The following is a 17,430-nucleotide window of genomic DNA, read 5'->3' as shown; positions in this document are numbered from 1 at the left end:
GTCGCCATTTTTCTGGAGACAAACTCGTAGCCTATACACAGTAGTCGTTGCAGTACTGAGCACATCACGTGACATCCGAGCACCATCTCTTGTATATTCAGCCTTCTAGAGGTCACATGTCTGTAATGCTCCAGTCAGGAGGACGCGCTCTACGTCATCGGTGAGCACAACCCCTCGGTAGGCACAGTAATCGGGAAGTTTCACGGAAGCAGTGTGACTGACGCTTGTCTTGGTGATAATGGCGGCTAAGGATCTCTACCCCCGGTCCTCCATTGAGGATGATTTTAACTACGGGACCAATGTGGCTTCAGCCAGTATTCATATCCGAATGGGTAAGAGGCTCAGTGTCAGTGAGCTGAGTGCGCAGCTGTCTTTCCTGCTCCACAGGGTTTGGTCATTTAGTCATCTTTGCTTGTATATTAGACCCACAGGTGGATTTTTTTTTTAATTATTATATATTTTTTGCATTACAGCCCCATTCACACAGGTAGATTTAGCAAAATCAAAACCCACGTAATTGGTTTTCTTTTTCAGTGTGAATTCTGTGGACCCACTTGTAGTTTAGCCCCATTCAGTAGCCCTAAACCACAAGCACCACGGTCCCCTGAGGTGTCTGTCCGGACATTGCACCAAGAAAAGACATGTTGTTTCTTGCTGTGCTCACGGTTTTGTAAACGGCGACCGCATGACTGATAACAGCATAGTTCGGCGTACAGGGGTCGGGTTATCTCAGAATTCCGCTACCACGCACCATAAATTATGGAATTCTTAGATGACCTGAACCTTGTACGTCAAACCTGAAAACACAAGTTCGCTTATCCCTAACTACTAGCAGTTTTTCCATATGCATGTTTTTTGGGGCTTTTTGGAACCTGTCACCGGGATTTTGTGTATAGAGCTGAGGACATGGGTTGTTAGATGGACGCTAGCACATCCGCAATACCCAGTCCCCATAGCTCTGTGTGCTTTTATTGTGTAAAAAAACAAACTGATTTGATACATATACAAATTAACCTGAGATGAGTCCTGTATGTGAGATGAGTCAGGGACAGGACTCATCTCGGGTTAATTTGCATATGTATCAAATCAGTTTTTTTTTTTTTTACACAATAAAAGCACACAGAGCTATGGGGGCTGGAAATTGCAGATGTGCTAGCGGCCATCTAGCAACCCATGTCCTCAGCTCTATACACAAAATCCTGGTGACAGGTTCCCTTTAACACTTTCTGTCTTACTCCATCTTTACACAGATTTCAGAGACCTAAAAAAGCAATGTCTCGTCTCCCTAAGGCGCCTGTTTCAGAGGAGCGTGTCCTTTGCAAGAATCACGCTCTGTGAGCGCACGGCATTCTAATGATTTATAATGCTGTTTTTGTGGTCCGCAAAACACGGATACTGGCCGTGTGCGTTCCACATTTTGTGGAAGGAAATGTCCTTCCATCTATAGAACTGTCCTATCCTTGTCCATAAAATGGACAAGTATAGGACATTCTATATTTTTGTGGGTGCCATGGAACAGACAAATGGATGCCGACAGCACACTGTGTGCTCTCCGCATCTTTTGCGCCCCTATTGAAGTGACAAAAAAACATGGTTGTGTGCATGAGCCCTTATACTGACAGCATTATGTCAGTATAATTCAGTAGCCACAAGTCATGCAGAGACACACAGCATTACAATCAGTCTAATGGGGAGCGTGATTTCCACACAGGACTTTTTTTGTCTGAAACAAGCCTTAGGGGATGTTCACATGTCATTTTTGACAGCAGAATTTGCTGCAATTTCAGTGCGAAAAAGGCCCCAGCAGCGTGCAGATGTCATCTCTCATTGTTTTCAGTTGGAGGTAACGCTACCGTTTATGCGATCGGGGTTAATAGCCACCATAGCGCCAACAAAGGGCATGTCCTTTCTTGTCACAGCTGTAAACCATGGCCTCCCATTAGGAAACATTAGGAAGGTTCTGTGTGGCTTTTGGTGCAGAGTCTGTGACAAATTCGGCTCTCTAAACATGCCAAACATGTAAACGGGGCTGTAGACCTTTAGCTAACCACGCCTAACGCCTCCATGAATCCATAGCTATGCGTATGTAATCCCCAAAGCACAACACGGCCACCCTCCATTTACTGCTGTGGGAGGTCTGAAAATCACGGAGCTCTGGCTCGGCTATTTCCGGCAGTCCCATAGCGGTGAATGGAGAAGGTGGCAGAGCTTCACTTCCTTGGGACTTGGAACTCCCATAGAAATGAATGGAAAGTGCATGCCATGAATGAGATAAGAGAGTAGGAGGAAAGACTGTGGCCGCTGCACCACCAATGAGAACAAAGAGGAGGAGGGGAGGGACTGTGGCCACTGCGCCACCAATGAATATAGTTAATATGCCTGAATACAAACATAGCCTGCATATGCCGGCCATATCCCATACCCGGCCTCTATCACGGCGCATAGTAATAGAGGCCGGTTATGGGATATGGCCGGCGCATGCAGGCTATGTTTGTATTCAGGCATATTAACTATATTCACCTAAAGTGTTGTTCAACAAACAACAAATGGATGCCCAATATATTAAAAATATATATTTTATTTCATAATAATAGACAATACATGATAATTAGAATATTAGGGATAACATAAAAGAAATTTAAAGAGTCAGCAGAAAAACTCCGGATGCCGCAGTCCCCCGGCCGGTGTCTCAATAACCCACCACAAGATAGAGCACATGTAGGGCATGTATAAAATACGCAATATGGTGATTCACAGAAAGGAAGGGGTTATGTAATACATAAACCCTAGAAAGTAATACTACCTGTGATCATCACCTAAGTGTGTAGCTGCAGGATGAGGTACAAGCGCTGGACCCTAATATATCACAAATAAGGACATGGACAAAAAATAATGCCCATATGGGATACTCAAAATAAATACATAAATGAGACCCCATAAGCCAGACTAACTAGAGAGCTGTAAGCAAAAAACCTCAACCTTCAGTATCAGATGGAAAATCACAGCATACCCTGAGACATGGTGGAGGGCAGAGACAGCAGGCACAGGACAGGCAAAGGACCCCGACGGGCGTTTCGCCTCAGCTTCGTCAGCTGTGCCTGCCGGGGGACTGCGGCATCCGGAGTTCTTCTGCTGACTCTTTAAATTTCTTTTTTGTTATCCCTAATATTCTAATTATCATGTATTGTCTATTATTATAAAATAAAATATATATTTTTAATATATTGGGCATCCATTTGTTGTTTGTTGAACGACACTTTAGGTTTATATAGTTGGTTTTCTTGCTTGCCCTCGACTATGATCTCATAAATGAGGCCTCTTTCTTGTTTTGGTTCTATATTAACTATATTCATTGGTGGCGCAGTGGCCACAGCCCCTCCCTTCTACTCCCCCTCTAAGTATTATATTAATTGCGGCCCCCTCCACGCTATTAAATCATTGGTGGCAGTGGCCCCAGGGCCAGGACGCTGCTGAAGCCTTGGCTGCCATAGTCGGCTCCCTGCTTCTGTGTGCACTATGCACAGGGCAGCAGGGAGAGTGTGAAGTCCTATTCACCCTGATAGAGATCTATTAGGGTGAATAGGACAAGGGTTCTAGCCCCTAAGGAGGCTAATGGTTATTAAAGGGAACCTGTCATCGGGATTTTGTGTATAGAGCTGAGGACATGGGTTGCTAGATGGCCGCTAGCACATCCGCAATACCCAGTCCCCATAGCTCTGTGTGCTTTTATTGTGTAAAAAAAAACGATTTGATACATATGCAAATTAACCTGAGATGAGTCCTGTCCCTGACTCATCTCACGTACAGGACTCATGTCAGGTTAATTTGCATATGTATCAAATTGTTTTTTGTTTTTCCAAATAAAAGCACACAGAGCTATGGGGACTGGGTATTGCGGATGTGCTAGCAGCCATCTAGCAACCCATGTCCTCAGCTATATACCCAAAATCCCGGTGACAGGTTCCCTAAAAAAAAAAAAAAGTTTAACACGCCAAATCGCCCACCCCTAACCCCATTATAAGTCAGCAAGGCCATGGGGCTCCTTTGGTGCCCCGTCATGTGACAGATCCACCACAATCCATAATTCTGTTCCTATGATAAAACGGAAAAATAGAATTGCTAACGCAGGTGTGATCAGAGCCTTTTGAAGGACATGCTCCTCCTCTTATGAGTTTTTCTCTTTTTCTGACACAGATTTCCTCCGGAAGGTCTACAGTATATTGACAGTACAAGTTCTTTTGACCACCATCACAGCTGGAGTTTTCCTTTATTTTGAAGCTATCCGGTCATTTGTCCATGAAAGGTGGGTTTAGATCTGTGCTTAACGGATTGTTCTATTGCCCACATGCCAGTTTGCCATTGTACAATGAAAAGTCATTGTGGACAATTCTCCATCGTTTCTTGGACAGGTTTTCGTATTGATCTATAGTGCACGATGCCGATCTTTCTTTGTTCTGTCCAAAAAAACGTAACCAAAATAACCACCCCTTGGTGTTCAGTGCCACAGAACATATGCATGGCAGATGACATTAAAAACATTACGCCGCCATGTACCAGCTACATGTATAACAAAAGAACGCTTATGCCAAATTTCTGGCCCCCTTCTCACCAGACCTGCGGAGAGAGGCATACTTACCTGCTCCCCGACACTTCGTTCCGACTCCTTCAATTCGCCACACTCCGGTTCCTTGCTTTCCAACTTTTTTGAGTGGATGGGGGTTGGGGGCACATCACTGCTGCAGTGGCATACGTTACCCCTGTCCACTCCAGAAGTTGACAAGCTTGAAACCGGAGCACGGTGAACTCATGTAGTGGGAACAGGTAAATATGCCTCCCTCCATAGTTCTGGTGAGGGGGAAAGGGGCTGCTAAAAATTGTTTCAAAGCTGGAGAACCCCAAATAGCTGTCTTGACTCCCCTATACACATATAGGGGAGCGTCCATGTCTTTTCAATGGGGGGAGAGGAGAAAGCCACTGCCAGACACCTATCGTTGCAACTTAGCTCCATTGAGTGCAAGAGGATTGAAATTCACCTCAGCCGATCCTTTTTTCCTCCGACATCCGTCAGGAGTGCCGCATAAAAATATTGTTAAGCCAGTGACGCCAAGAGCTGTTGGTTCACCGACAATTGCCTAATGTGTATGGGAGCCTTTAGATGTATTAGCCAAGCATACAGCTCAAGTGCAGCTTGACCCTCATACTGTTCAGTCAGGGACATCTGCAAGGTTTCTATGTCAATAAACCGAAGGGTTAATTTATCTTTGTGGCCAATGAAGTAACTGACTTTTCTCTTGTTTTTCCAGCCCTGGTTTGCTTATGTTCTCTGCCCTCGGCTCCCTAGGGTACAATTATTGCCCTGATGATTTACAGACACCAGCATCCTGTGAACCTGTACCTCCTGTTTGGATTTGTGAGCATGTTTTATTCTACATACTTGTCTAACTATAGGTGTACATGGAGCAGGTCTAAATTCAGTATGTTGTTGAGGGTTGTTGTATTATTCGCAATTTTCAGGCCATGCTGGACCTGTCTAAGTAAAGTACTGCAGGTGCTCCAGCCTTGAGGTTCATATACGCTGGGTGGAAATTATCCAAGTAGTTTCCGATGGAGTTGTCTTTAAAAGATGCGGTCATCTACAGTAGAGAGATCAACGTGGTGCTTGCAGTGACGTACGATACTGAAGCACACGCAATCTACTATTACACATACAGGAACCTAAATGTCAAGTTCAGGCAAAGTAAAACCAGCTAATGTGTGGTCAGATGTAAGAAGTACATCAAAGTCTTCAGATGAGGGATGAGATTTGTTGGTTTAGGATTTGTCCTCATAAATTAGGAATGCCTGTTATTCACTATTATATAAGAACATGTAAAGAAATTATGATTGAAATTAAGTTTGTTCACCCTTTTCATTGTGAGCCTACATGTTGTGTTTCCGTCACCTTTAGCGACTAAAATGGCTCAGCATGTAGCGCTCTTCTTATCATCCATCGCCATACAGTGACTATTCATATGTAGTGATTGTTCTGTTTTGTGATCTAAAGTACATTAGTCATGTGGGTCAGTAGTTGTGGTCCGCATTTGCACACCCCTTGTCCTTCTTAAAGTTGTGTGAAGTTATCCGCTGTTTACAGGATAGGGTATAACCATTAGATCGGTGTGGACTGCCTGCCACTTTTGGTTCTTTTCTATGGGAGTTCCAGAAAAAGCCGAGCGCTGTACTTTTCTGTCTTCGGAACTCCCATAGAAATGAATAGAGCAGCAGCAGCGTGCACACTCAATTGGGCGCTCCATTCATTTCAGGGGTCCTTGTATTTGGTGGGAGTCCCAGTAGTAGGATTCCCATCGATCTAATAGGTATCCCCTATCCTGTGGATAGCGGATAACTTCAGACAACCGGAATACCACTTTAAAGAGCATCAGCCTGGCAGGATCAACTCTTACTGCCTGGTCGGGTTGATCCTTTTGATCGGTTGCGGTGTTTCCAAGAAAAAAATAGGAGGACTTAAGTGCAATGATTGTCGTGGCCAGCACCAGAAAGCTGGGGGTGAACAGTAGAGCCTACCTTTCCTTTGAGGCTTAAAGGGGTTGTCCAGGGTTAGAAAAACATAGCTGATTCCTTCCTGAAACAGCACCACATCTGTCCATGATTCCTGCAATACCACACATGACCCGTGGTGCTGTGCTTGGAAGAAATCGGCTGTGTTTTTTCTAATCTTGGATCATGCACAATTCTGAAAACCTCTGTGGTACATACAAGTTGATGGCAATTATTTTTTTGTTTGCAGACTTTCTTGGAGGCCATAACAGTTGGTATTGCAGGTAACTGTACTTTTCCTTCTAATACCATTAGCAGTGGCCATGCGGTACTGTGTGTTTATTATACCTTCTTGTCCTTCATTCCTAGTGACATTCTATGACGTGGCTGTTGTGCTTCAAGCTTTTATATTGACAACCTTTGTCTTCCTTGGTCTCACTGCATACACATTCCAGTCAAAGCGAGACTTCAGCAAGTTTGGAGCTGGGTACGTATGTTTGCTGCCATAGTAATGTGTGTATGTGTATCAATAGTTCTCCCGTTATGTCCTCCGGTATCTTCGCTCAGTAGGTTATAGTAGGCGGAAACTGCCCTTGTTCTGCTGGGTGTCTCCTCCTCTTAGGCTGTAGCGCTGGCCAATCGCAGCGCACAGCGCACAGCTCACAGCCTGAGAGAGAAAAAAAACTCCCAGGCTGTGAGCTCTGCGCTGCGATTGGTCAGCGCTACAGCCTAGGAGAAGGAGACGCCCAGCAGAACAAGGGCAGACTCCGCCTACTATAACCTACTGAGTGAAGATACCGGAGGACATAACGGGAGAACGTAGCGGCGCCCAGGGATAATAGTAAGTGCAGGGAGATCCCTGGGCGCCGCTGTATATGTCAGGATACTTAGTTCACAATGTTTTTCCAGGTGAAAGGTCCTCTTTAATCCGGTTTAAGCATTTTTTATATTATAGCACAAAATTTGACACTACTTAAAGAAGACCTTTCATCGGTCCAAACATTGTGAACTAAGTATCATGACATATACAGCGGCGCCCAGGTCACTTGGTTATAGTAGGCAGAGACTTAGGGGACTTGTTCTGCTGGGCATCTCCTTCTCCCATGCTGTAGCGCTTGCCAATCGCAGCGCAGAGCTCACAGCCTGGGAGGTTTTTTTTTTTTTCTCCCAGGCTGTGAGCTCTGCGCTGCGATTGGCCAGCGCTACAGCCTAGGAGAAGGAGACGCCCAGGAGAACAAGGGCAGTCTCCTCCTACTATAACCAAGTGACTGAACATACCGGAGGACATGGCAGGAGAACGGAGCGGCGCCCAGGGGGATAATAGTAAGTGCAGTGAGATCCCTGGGCGCCGCTGTACAGATCATGATACTTAGTTCACAATGTCTGGACCGATGAAAGGTCCTTTTTAACACAGCATTGGTCTTATAGAGGACCTGTCACCTCTGGACATGTCTGTTTTAGTAACGGCTTGTATTCTCTGTGAAATCTCTGTGTAATAACAAATCTGGAGCATCATTTCATCTTTACATTTTGTCATTCCTTTTTATTCCAACTAAAAGTTTATTAATAAATTGCCTGCAGTCTGCCACAAAGGTCCAGATGGGTGTTACCAGTTAGGGCTGTGTGTCCCTGCAGTCTGACACTGGAGCAGTGATTGGATAGTGTCAGATTGTGCAGGGAAACCTCCCAACTGGCAACACCTAGATGGACCTTTATTGCAGACTGCTGGCAATTCACTCATTAATATCTAGTGGGGATAATAGAGGAATGGCACATCAGAGTCATAGGATTATATGCTCCGGAACTGGTTTTACATGCAGAATGCAAGTAGTTTGCTATACAGACATGTCAGGATAGGGGACAGATTAGGAGGAAATCTCTTTATATTCTAGCTCTTCTGTTTGGTGATAATCATGGGGTCAGTATTTTTTCTCCAGTGTATCCTCATCATCTGGAGATATATATTTATTTTTTTGTTGCGAATGCCATTTTAAAGGCTATGAACACTTTCACGGCAATTTATGCTTTGATATTACTCATTTTGGACTAAAATCATGTTTTCAGTTGGTCTTTATAAAGCTTATTTAACAGTTTTTGTATCTTAATTTCACATTGAACCCGTCATGTTGCCGTTCTGACGACTGTGTATAGATAGCCCTTATCGCTGAAATCCTGACAGCTCATAAACACTCATTATAGCTGAAACTCTTATCAAACTGATAAGAATATGGCTAGAGACCATATAAGTAGAGACCTAGAAGATTAAGAGCAGAAAAAGATTACATGGTCCATCTAGTCTGCCCTTTTATTTTTACTTAGCCTACAGACATTTGTTTATCCCTGGCATGTTTAAAATTCACTTACTGTCAATATCCCAACCATCTTTTGCCCCCTTGTTGCTAGTTTTTAGATGGTCTACTATCTTCTATCTACTAGTTTCCACCTTCTTATCAGTTACTCTCGTGGCTAGGTACAACACTGGCCACTCTTTAGTCTTCAGGAACATCCCCTATTAGGAGGGATTGGTTAAACAAATCAGTAAGAGAAGCAGCAACCACATACAGGAGTTTTGTAAGGACTTTGGAGTGGGTGCCATCTGGACCCATTGCCTTGTTAGACTTTTAATGTGCCAATTTACCCATAAAATCAGCCTCTAAAAACACTGGGGCTGAGCCCTTACAGCTAGTGGTAATGTCTTGACCATACAAGTTCCGATTTTGAAAGCAGTCTTCTGATAACACTGAACGAAAACAAACTATTCAAATAGCCAGTGACAGCCTTGTCCCCATCAATATAGTGCCTTTGCCAATTTGGAATTTTTGTAATCCCAAATTTTTTGTCTTCTGGTCACAAATGGCCTGAAGAAGGTTTTATCCCCCTTCTTAATAGACTTGGCAATTTCTTCTTTTGATGTTTAGCTGTGTTAATAATTTGGCTCATTTCCATTTAATTTTATACAGTTCTCTATCACCTTTTCTCAGATTTCTGGTTTCTTTATAATGCAGCCTTCTTTGATTTTACTATATTAGTAATTTTTTATTTATTTTTTCCTGCTTCCCACTAAATTGTATGGCATATTAACCCCTTAAGGACTCTACCCTATTTCACCTTAAGGTCTTGGCCATTTTTTGCAAATCTGACCAGTGTCGCTTTAAGTGCTGATAACTTTAAAAGTTATTGCTTTACATTCCCCATATGTCTACTTCATGTTTGGATCATTTTGGGAATTATATTTTATTTTTTAGGGATGTTACAAGGCTTAGAAGTTTAGAAGCAAATCTTGGCATTTTTCAGAAATTTTCAAAAACCCAATTTTTAAGGACCAGTTCAGGTCTGAAGTCACTTCGTGAGGCTTATATAATAGAAACCAGCCAAAACTGACCCCATTCTATAAACTACACCCCTCAAGGTATACAAAACTGATTTTACAAACTTTGTTAACCCTTTAGGTGTTCAGCAAGAATTAATGGAAAATAAAGATACAATTTCAAAATTTCACTTTTTTGGCATATTTTTCATTTTAATAATTTTTTTCCAGTTACAAAGCAAGGGTTAACAGCCAAACAAAACTCATTATTTATGGCCCTGATCCTGTAGTTTACAGAAACACCTCATATGTGGTTGTAAACCGCTGTATGGGCACACGGCAGGGCGCAGAAGGAAATTAATGCCATACGGTTTTTGAAAGGAAGGTTTTGCTGGACTGGTTGGTACTAGTTTAGGGTACATATGATTTTTGGTTGCTCTATATTACACTTTTTGTGAGGCAAGGTAACAAGAAATAGCTGTTTTGGCACCGTTTTTATTTTTTGTTATTTACAACATTCATCTGACAGGTTAGATCATGTGATATTTTTATAGACCAGGTTGTCACGGATGCTGTGATACCTAATATGTATACTTTTTTATTTATTTTTATTTATGTAAGTTTTACACAATGATTTCATTTTTGAAGCAAAAAAAATAAATCATGTTTTAGTGTTTCCATAGACTGAGAGCCATAATTTTCAGTTTTTGTGCGATTACCTTGGGTAGGGTATGATTTTTGCGGGATGAGATGATTTATTGGCACTATTTTGTGTTTTATTGGCACTATTTTGGGGGGTGTGTGACTTTTTGATCGCTTGCTATTACACCTATTAAGGTGACAAAAAATTGTTTTAGTGCAGTTTTTATTTTTTACTGTGTTCATCTCAGGGGTTAGGTCATGTGATATTTTTATAGAGCTGATCGATACGGACGCGGTGATACCTAATATGTATACTTTTTGTTTTTGTTTCTTTTTAGTTTTTTTTTTTTACTTTATTTGGGGAAAATGACGTTTTTGTTTATTTTTACTTGAAGCGTTTAATTTTTGGGGGCGGGGGGGGGAAACTTATTTTATTTTTTTCACTTTTTTTTTTTTTGTCCCACTTTGGGACTTGAACTTTTGGGGGTCTAATCCCCTTCACAATGCATTCCAATACTTCTGTATTGGAAAGCATTGTCTGTATGAGTAATACTGTGTGTATTACTCATACAGCTTCCGGCCTGTGAGATCATGGGGCTGGATCCCACCGGCATGTCACAGGAAGGCATCGCACTGCCTTCCATGCCATCGGGTCCCCCCTACAGCCACATGGGGACCCGATGGCAGCGCCTATCGCCGCCGCAAACCTCAGGTAAAGCTGCAAATCGCAGGTCTGCATTGACCTGCGGTTTGCGGCGATCGCCGATGACCCCTTCAGCGGTTGACAGGATGACCGCTGAATGATTTCAGCGGACATCCTGTTCCTATTACCCCTGCCACGCCGCAATCTAGTTTTAAAGTTATGACGTACCGTTACGTCATGGGTCCTTAAGGACTCGGGAAACATGCCGCACCGGTACGTCATAAGTCCTTAAGGGGTTAAATGGTGGCATTAGAAAGTACAACTTGTCCCGCAAAAAACTCATGGAAATGTGAATAGAAAAGTTAAAGTTATGGCTCCTGGAAGATGGAATCAAAAGAGTTTCTAGCACTTCTTGGGAGTGTTCATGAGCAGATGAGCTCTCAGGAGTTCACAGATAAGTGCTATACATAGCCGTCAGGACAGCGACATTACTGGGCTCGAAGCAAAACTGAAGCTAAGATTCTCTGCTGCTAGGCTGAAACTCATCCCTGTATGACAAATTTGAAAAAAATATTTTTAGCCCAAAATGAGTAAAATTGCCCCAAAGGTGTTCATAGCTTTTAATTTCAATATAGTTGTGTAGGACGGTAAATTTTATACAACTAACCAGAATAAATTGTATGCAATTTCTTTTACAGGCTTTTTGCTGGTTTGTGGATCTTGATCATTGCTGGATTTCTAAGGGTAGGTATATCAGTCACTGGAATAAAACTATTTTTGTATGTCTGTCCAAATGCCCTCATATGCATCATCTCTAGATCATCCTTGTTATATTTTAGGGATGGGGGGCTGGTTATGATATATTTGATATATCCTATCTGGTTATGAGAGTTATGGTTCTTATTGGTGCAATTGTTTATGTGCAATAATAGTAGCAGGGTTTACAACGTAATATAAAGTGGACATGTTCTGTATAGCTTGTGGGCCCACTCTAAAACAAAATCTTGTCTTGGCACTAATGAACTAGTTAATCTAAACATACTCATAAAACTAATGAAAATAAGTACTCTGACAATGCATATACTCTTGGGGCCTGTTCAGAATGCACTTTTATCCAACAGGGCGATATAAACATCTCTAGGTATTAGTGTTGGGTCTCTTTTATCAAAACTGTCAGAAAAACTCACCTTGTTACCCATAGCAACCAGTCACTGTGATGTTTAACCCCTTCCCGACATCCGTTGTACATGTACGGCAGTTGTTGGCTTTTTAAAGATTGACCCGCAAAAAATGAGCCCTCACACAGGCTCCGTAAACATTGAAACTTCCAAAGTTTTTATTTATTTATTTTGAGTATTAGAACACAAGAAAAATTATACAGATGTGGTATCGCAGAGAATGAAGGTAACATGTTAGGTTCCCTTTAAGTGGTAAATATAACATGTCACCGGGATTTTGCGTATAGAGCTGAGGACATGGGTTGCTAGATGGCCGCTAGCACATCCGCAATACCCAGTCCCCATAGCTCTGTGTGCTTTTATTGTGTAAAAAATAAACGATTTGATACATATGCAAATTAACCTGAGATGAGTCCTGTTCCTGACTCATCTCATATACAGGACTCATCTCAGGTTAATTTGCATATGTATCAAACCTTTTTTTTATTTTTTTACACCATAAAAGCACACAGAGCTATAGGGACTGGGTATTGCAGATGTGCTAGCGGCCATCTAGCAACCCATGTCCTCAGCTCTATACACAAAATCCTGGTGACAGGTTCCCTTTAAGGAACGCTATAAAAACTGTGGTGAATTGCCTTTTTATTTTTATTTTTTCCAATTTCACTCCATTTGGATTTTTATATTATACATAAATATTGTATTGTGTGCAATATAAAATTTTGCCATTAGAAAGTACAACTTGCTCTGGCTATATGAACTAAAAAATAAAACAATTATGGCTCCAGGAAGGCAGTGAGTGAAAAACATCTCTCTATACACACTTTTGCCTCATGCACACGGCCGTAGTGCGGCTGTTCCGTTCACTGGGGACCGCAATTTTTATCTACTCTGCTCCTCCTTCTCTATAACCTGCTGCCTGCAGATTATACTAAATTCTGGTTGCTATGGGCAACATGGACTGCTGTCTGACAGTTTTGATAAACAACTAGGGGCCTCTCATAGATTGTGAGCAGGGCCCTCATTCCTCTTGTTTTAATTGTTGACTTGTTTGCTGCTATGATACTTATTATTCTGTTTTGTTCATGAACCCCCTGATTCTAAAGCACTGTATAAAAACTATTATTATTATTCCCTATATATGGATACTATTGAATGACTATTTTAACAGCTGAAATAGTTTCCTTTTATTCATTCTGTATTTAAATTACTTGTAATAGTGACACACTAGGTAGCTGGCAGTGGTGAAAGGCATCTGCTACATTTTTCAGTGTTAAGCAAGGTTAACCACTTTATCTCTTTATGTATATGGTAATTGGAGTAAATGGGTTGAGAACATGAATATAGGAAACTTATATATAAAAGTTTGGACACACCTTCTCATTCAAAGAGTTTTCTTTATTTTCATGACTATTAAATTTGTAGATTCACACTGAAGGCATCAAAACTATGAATTAACACATGTGGAATCATATACATAACAAAAAAGTGTGAAACAACTGAAAATATGTCATATTCTAGGTTCTTCAAAGTAGCCACCTTTTGCTTTGATTACTGCTTTGCATACTCTTGACATTCTCTTGATGAGCTTCAAGAGGTAGTCACCAGAAATGGTCTTCCAACAGTCTTGAAGGAGTTCCCAGAGATGCTTAGCACTTGTTGGCCCTTTTGCCTTCACTCTGCGGTCCAGCTCACCCCAAACCATCTCGATTGGGTTCAGGTCCGGTGACTGTGGAGGCCAGGTCATCTGGCGCAGCACCCCATTACTCTCCTTCATGGTCAAATAGCCCTTACACAGCCTGGAGGTGTGTTTGGGGTCATTGTCCTGTTGAAAAATAAATGATGGTCCAACTAAACGCAAACCGGATGGAATAGCATGCCGCTGCAAGATGCCGTGGTAGCCATGCTGGTTCAGCATGCCTTCAATTTTGAATAAATCCCCAACAGTGTCACCAGCAAAGCACCCCCACACCATCACACCTCCTCCATGCTTCACGGTGGGAACTAGGCATGTAGAGTCCACCCGTTCACCTTTTCTGCGTCACACAAAGACACAGTGGTTGGAACCAAAGATCTCAAATTTGGACTCATCAGACCAAAGCACAAATTTCCACTGGTCTAATGTCCATTCCTTGTGATCTTTAGCCCAAACAAGTCTCTTCTGCTTGTTTCCTGTCCTTAGCAGTGGTTTCCTAGCAGATATTCTACCATGAAGGCCTGATTTACACAGTCTCCTCTTAACAGTTCCATGGCAATTTCTCCCTCTATGAATCTACTGTCAGAATGTTTATACTGCTCTGAAAAACAATACAATCACATCATAGCTACTTCGATTATTACAATGAATATTAAAGTTATATTCCTTCTATTTATTGACCAAAAAAATCTTTAGACATTTCAGTCCTGTTATCTCTCTAAAGGCATGAAACATCTTAGGCTGGGTTCACACGGGTGTTGTGTAGATTTTATTATTTTCCCTTATAACATGGTTATAAGGGGAAATAATGGCATTCTTAAAACAGAATGCTTGGTAAAATAGGGATGGAGGGGTTAAAAAAATAATTATAAATTATTTAACTCAACTCATCCACTTGTTTGCGCAGCCCGGCTTCTCTTCTGTCTTCTTTGATGACAAGAGGAAAAGGACCTGTGGTGACGTCACTGCGCTCATCACATGATCCATCACCATGGTAAAAGATCATGTGATGGACCATGTGATGAGTGCAGTGACGTTATCAAAGGTCCTATTCCTCAAATAAGAAGACAGAAGAGAAGCCGGGCTGCGCAAACATCTGGATGAGGTGAGTTTTATTATTTTTTTTATTTTTTTTACCCCTCCATCCCTATTTTACTAAGCATTCTGTATTAGGGATGCTATTATTTTCCCTTATAACCATGTTATAAGGGAAAATAATAATGATCGGGTCCCCATCCCGATCATCTCCTAGCAACCATGCGTGAAAATCGCACCGCATCCACAAGCAAGTGCGGATGCGGTGCAATTTTCACGCAGCCCCATTCACTTCTATGGGGCCTGCGTTGCGTGAAAAAACGCACAATATAGAGCATGCTGCGATTTTCACGCAACACACAAGTGATGCGTGAAAATCGCCGCTCATGTGCACAGCCCCATAGAAATGAATGGGTCCAGATTCAGTGCGGGTGCAATGCGTTCAACTCGCGCATTGCACCCGTGCGGAAATCTCGCCCGTGTGAAAGAGGCCTTAATGGTATCTGTCTGATTTATTTTTATTTATTTTTCTCCTCCCCCCTCCCATTTACAACCAGAGAATGTTTTGTTTTTAAAAAAATTCATGACTTTCTATGCCATTGTCTGGGAAATTCAACTCGCTTTGACCTTAGAGCAATCAAACAACATGGCTACCATAGTGTCCATATACAAATCTGTAATGTGATTTGTATAGGCCTTTGCAACATGGATTCCTTTCTGCTCAGTATTTCTGACACTACGCCTACTTACCTTTATGGAAAAGCCTATCCTGAAAATTGCCTTCGATGGAGAATCTCTAAAACCCAAATGCAATGTGGGTACTAGGATGCTCAAATACTGTCATCAGTACCTCCTATTTGGTGGTGTTAACATGTAGGCCGGATACGCTAGAGCAGTGTTTCTTAACTTCCGTCCTCAGGGCCCAGCTGCCGGTCATGATTTCAGAATATACCACATAATGAATACCTTTGTTAAATCCCAATGTATAGACGATAACTATATCAGGAAATCCTGAAAACGTGACCTGCTGGGGGTTGTGAACAGTGCTCTAGAGAATGATTCCAGATCATTAGGAGGGTGGTGAGAGGTTTGGTTAACAAGAGCTGTGGTTATGCCATAAATGTTACAAAATGTTATTTTGTGAAGAATTTTAACAAATCTCTGAATTCTCTCTTCACAGTTTTTCTTTTATAGTGAGACTATTGAACTGGTCATTGCCGCTGGTGGCGCCTTGCTCTTCTGTGGCTTCATCATCTACGATACACATCTGCTAATGCACAAATTGTCACCAGAGGAGCACATCTTGGCCTCTATCAACCTCTATCTTGATATTATCAATCTCTTCTTACATCTGCTTCGCATACTAGAGGCTCTTAACAAGAAATAAGCCATGGTATTCCTGTGTAATAAATGGCCAGTTGCGGTGTGTCATTTTTACCACTTTCACTATTTTGCACATTTTTTTGCTTGGGCTACTTTCACACTAGCGTTTTTGCTGAATCCGGCAGGGTTCAGCAAAAAAACGCTTCCATTACTGATGATACAACCATCTGCATCTGTTATGAACGGATCCGGTTGTGTTATCTTTAACATAGCCAAGACAGATCCGTCATGAACTCCATTGAAAGTCAATGGGGGGACGGATCAGTTTTCTATTATGTCAGAGAAAACGGATCCGTTCCCATTGACTTGCATTGTGGGTCATGACGGACCCGTTTTGCTCCGCATCCCAGAACGGAAAGCAAACCGCAGCATTCCGTTCTGTTTAGTTACGTTTTGTCCCCATTGACAATGATGTATTTTAGAAAACGGGGGCACATCCAAATTAAAGAAAGCGTGCCGGCACACGGTATGTAGTACACAATATAATTAAAAAAGAAAGAAAAGAATACCGAGATGAGAGCCGCACATCTAAAAATTATCAAATTTATTTATAGCAACAGACACCACAAAGAAATAGTTCAAATCATTGTATACAATAAATCAAGGCCATGTGGACCAAACAAGTACACATGCCACCCTGACGCACCACAAGGCCATGAACATGCCCCCACATGAATGAATATATGACAATTTAAAGTGCATAAGAATCCATCAGCAAAAAATAAGAAAACTAATATGTATAATTTAAAGTAGCATAGTGGGGGGGATGCGTTGTGGTCAGGAAAAAAGCCCAACTCGTATCGCCAGGCTCTGCTGGCTTCCTCAGGGTAGCATCCCCCCACCACTATGCTACTTTAAATGATAAGTATTACAGTTTTCTTATTTTTTGCTGATGGATTCTTATGCACTTTAAATTGTCATATATTCATTCATGTAGGGGCATGTTCATGGCCTTGTGGTGTGTCAGGGTGGCATGTGTACTTGTTTGGTCCACATGGCCTTGATTTAT

The 17,430-nt window shown here is 41.9% G+C and overlaps 1 protein-coding gene across 1 annotated transcript; it reads left to right on the top strand.

Moving 5' to 3' along the window:
• Positions 1-158: 158 nt before the first annotated feature.
• TMBIM4 (transmembrane BAX inhibitor motif containing 4) lies at positions 159-16,612 on the top strand. Its single transcript, XM_044277249.1, is given in 8 exon segments — positions 159-332; positions 4,195-4,303; positions 5,304-5,340; positions 5,342-5,410; positions 6,788-6,821; positions 6,907-7,024; positions 11,828-11,873; positions 16,219-16,612. Coding segments are annotated over 8 exon segments (714 nt in total). The 5' UTR covers positions 159-238; the 3' UTR covers positions 16,426-16,612.
• The last annotated feature ends 818 nt before the right edge of the window (positions 16,613-17,430 follow it).

Source organism: Bufo gargarizans, chromosome 2 (assembly GCF_014858855.1).
Source record: "Bufo gargarizans isolate SCDJY-AF-19 chromosome 2, ASM1485885v1, whole genome shotgun sequence".
NCBI lineage: Eukaryota > Metazoa > Chordata > Amphibia > Anura > Bufonidae > Bufo > Bufo gargarizans.
The sequence above is the reverse complement of the archived record's forward strand: the minus strand, read 5'-3'. Positions and strand labels throughout refer to the sequence as shown.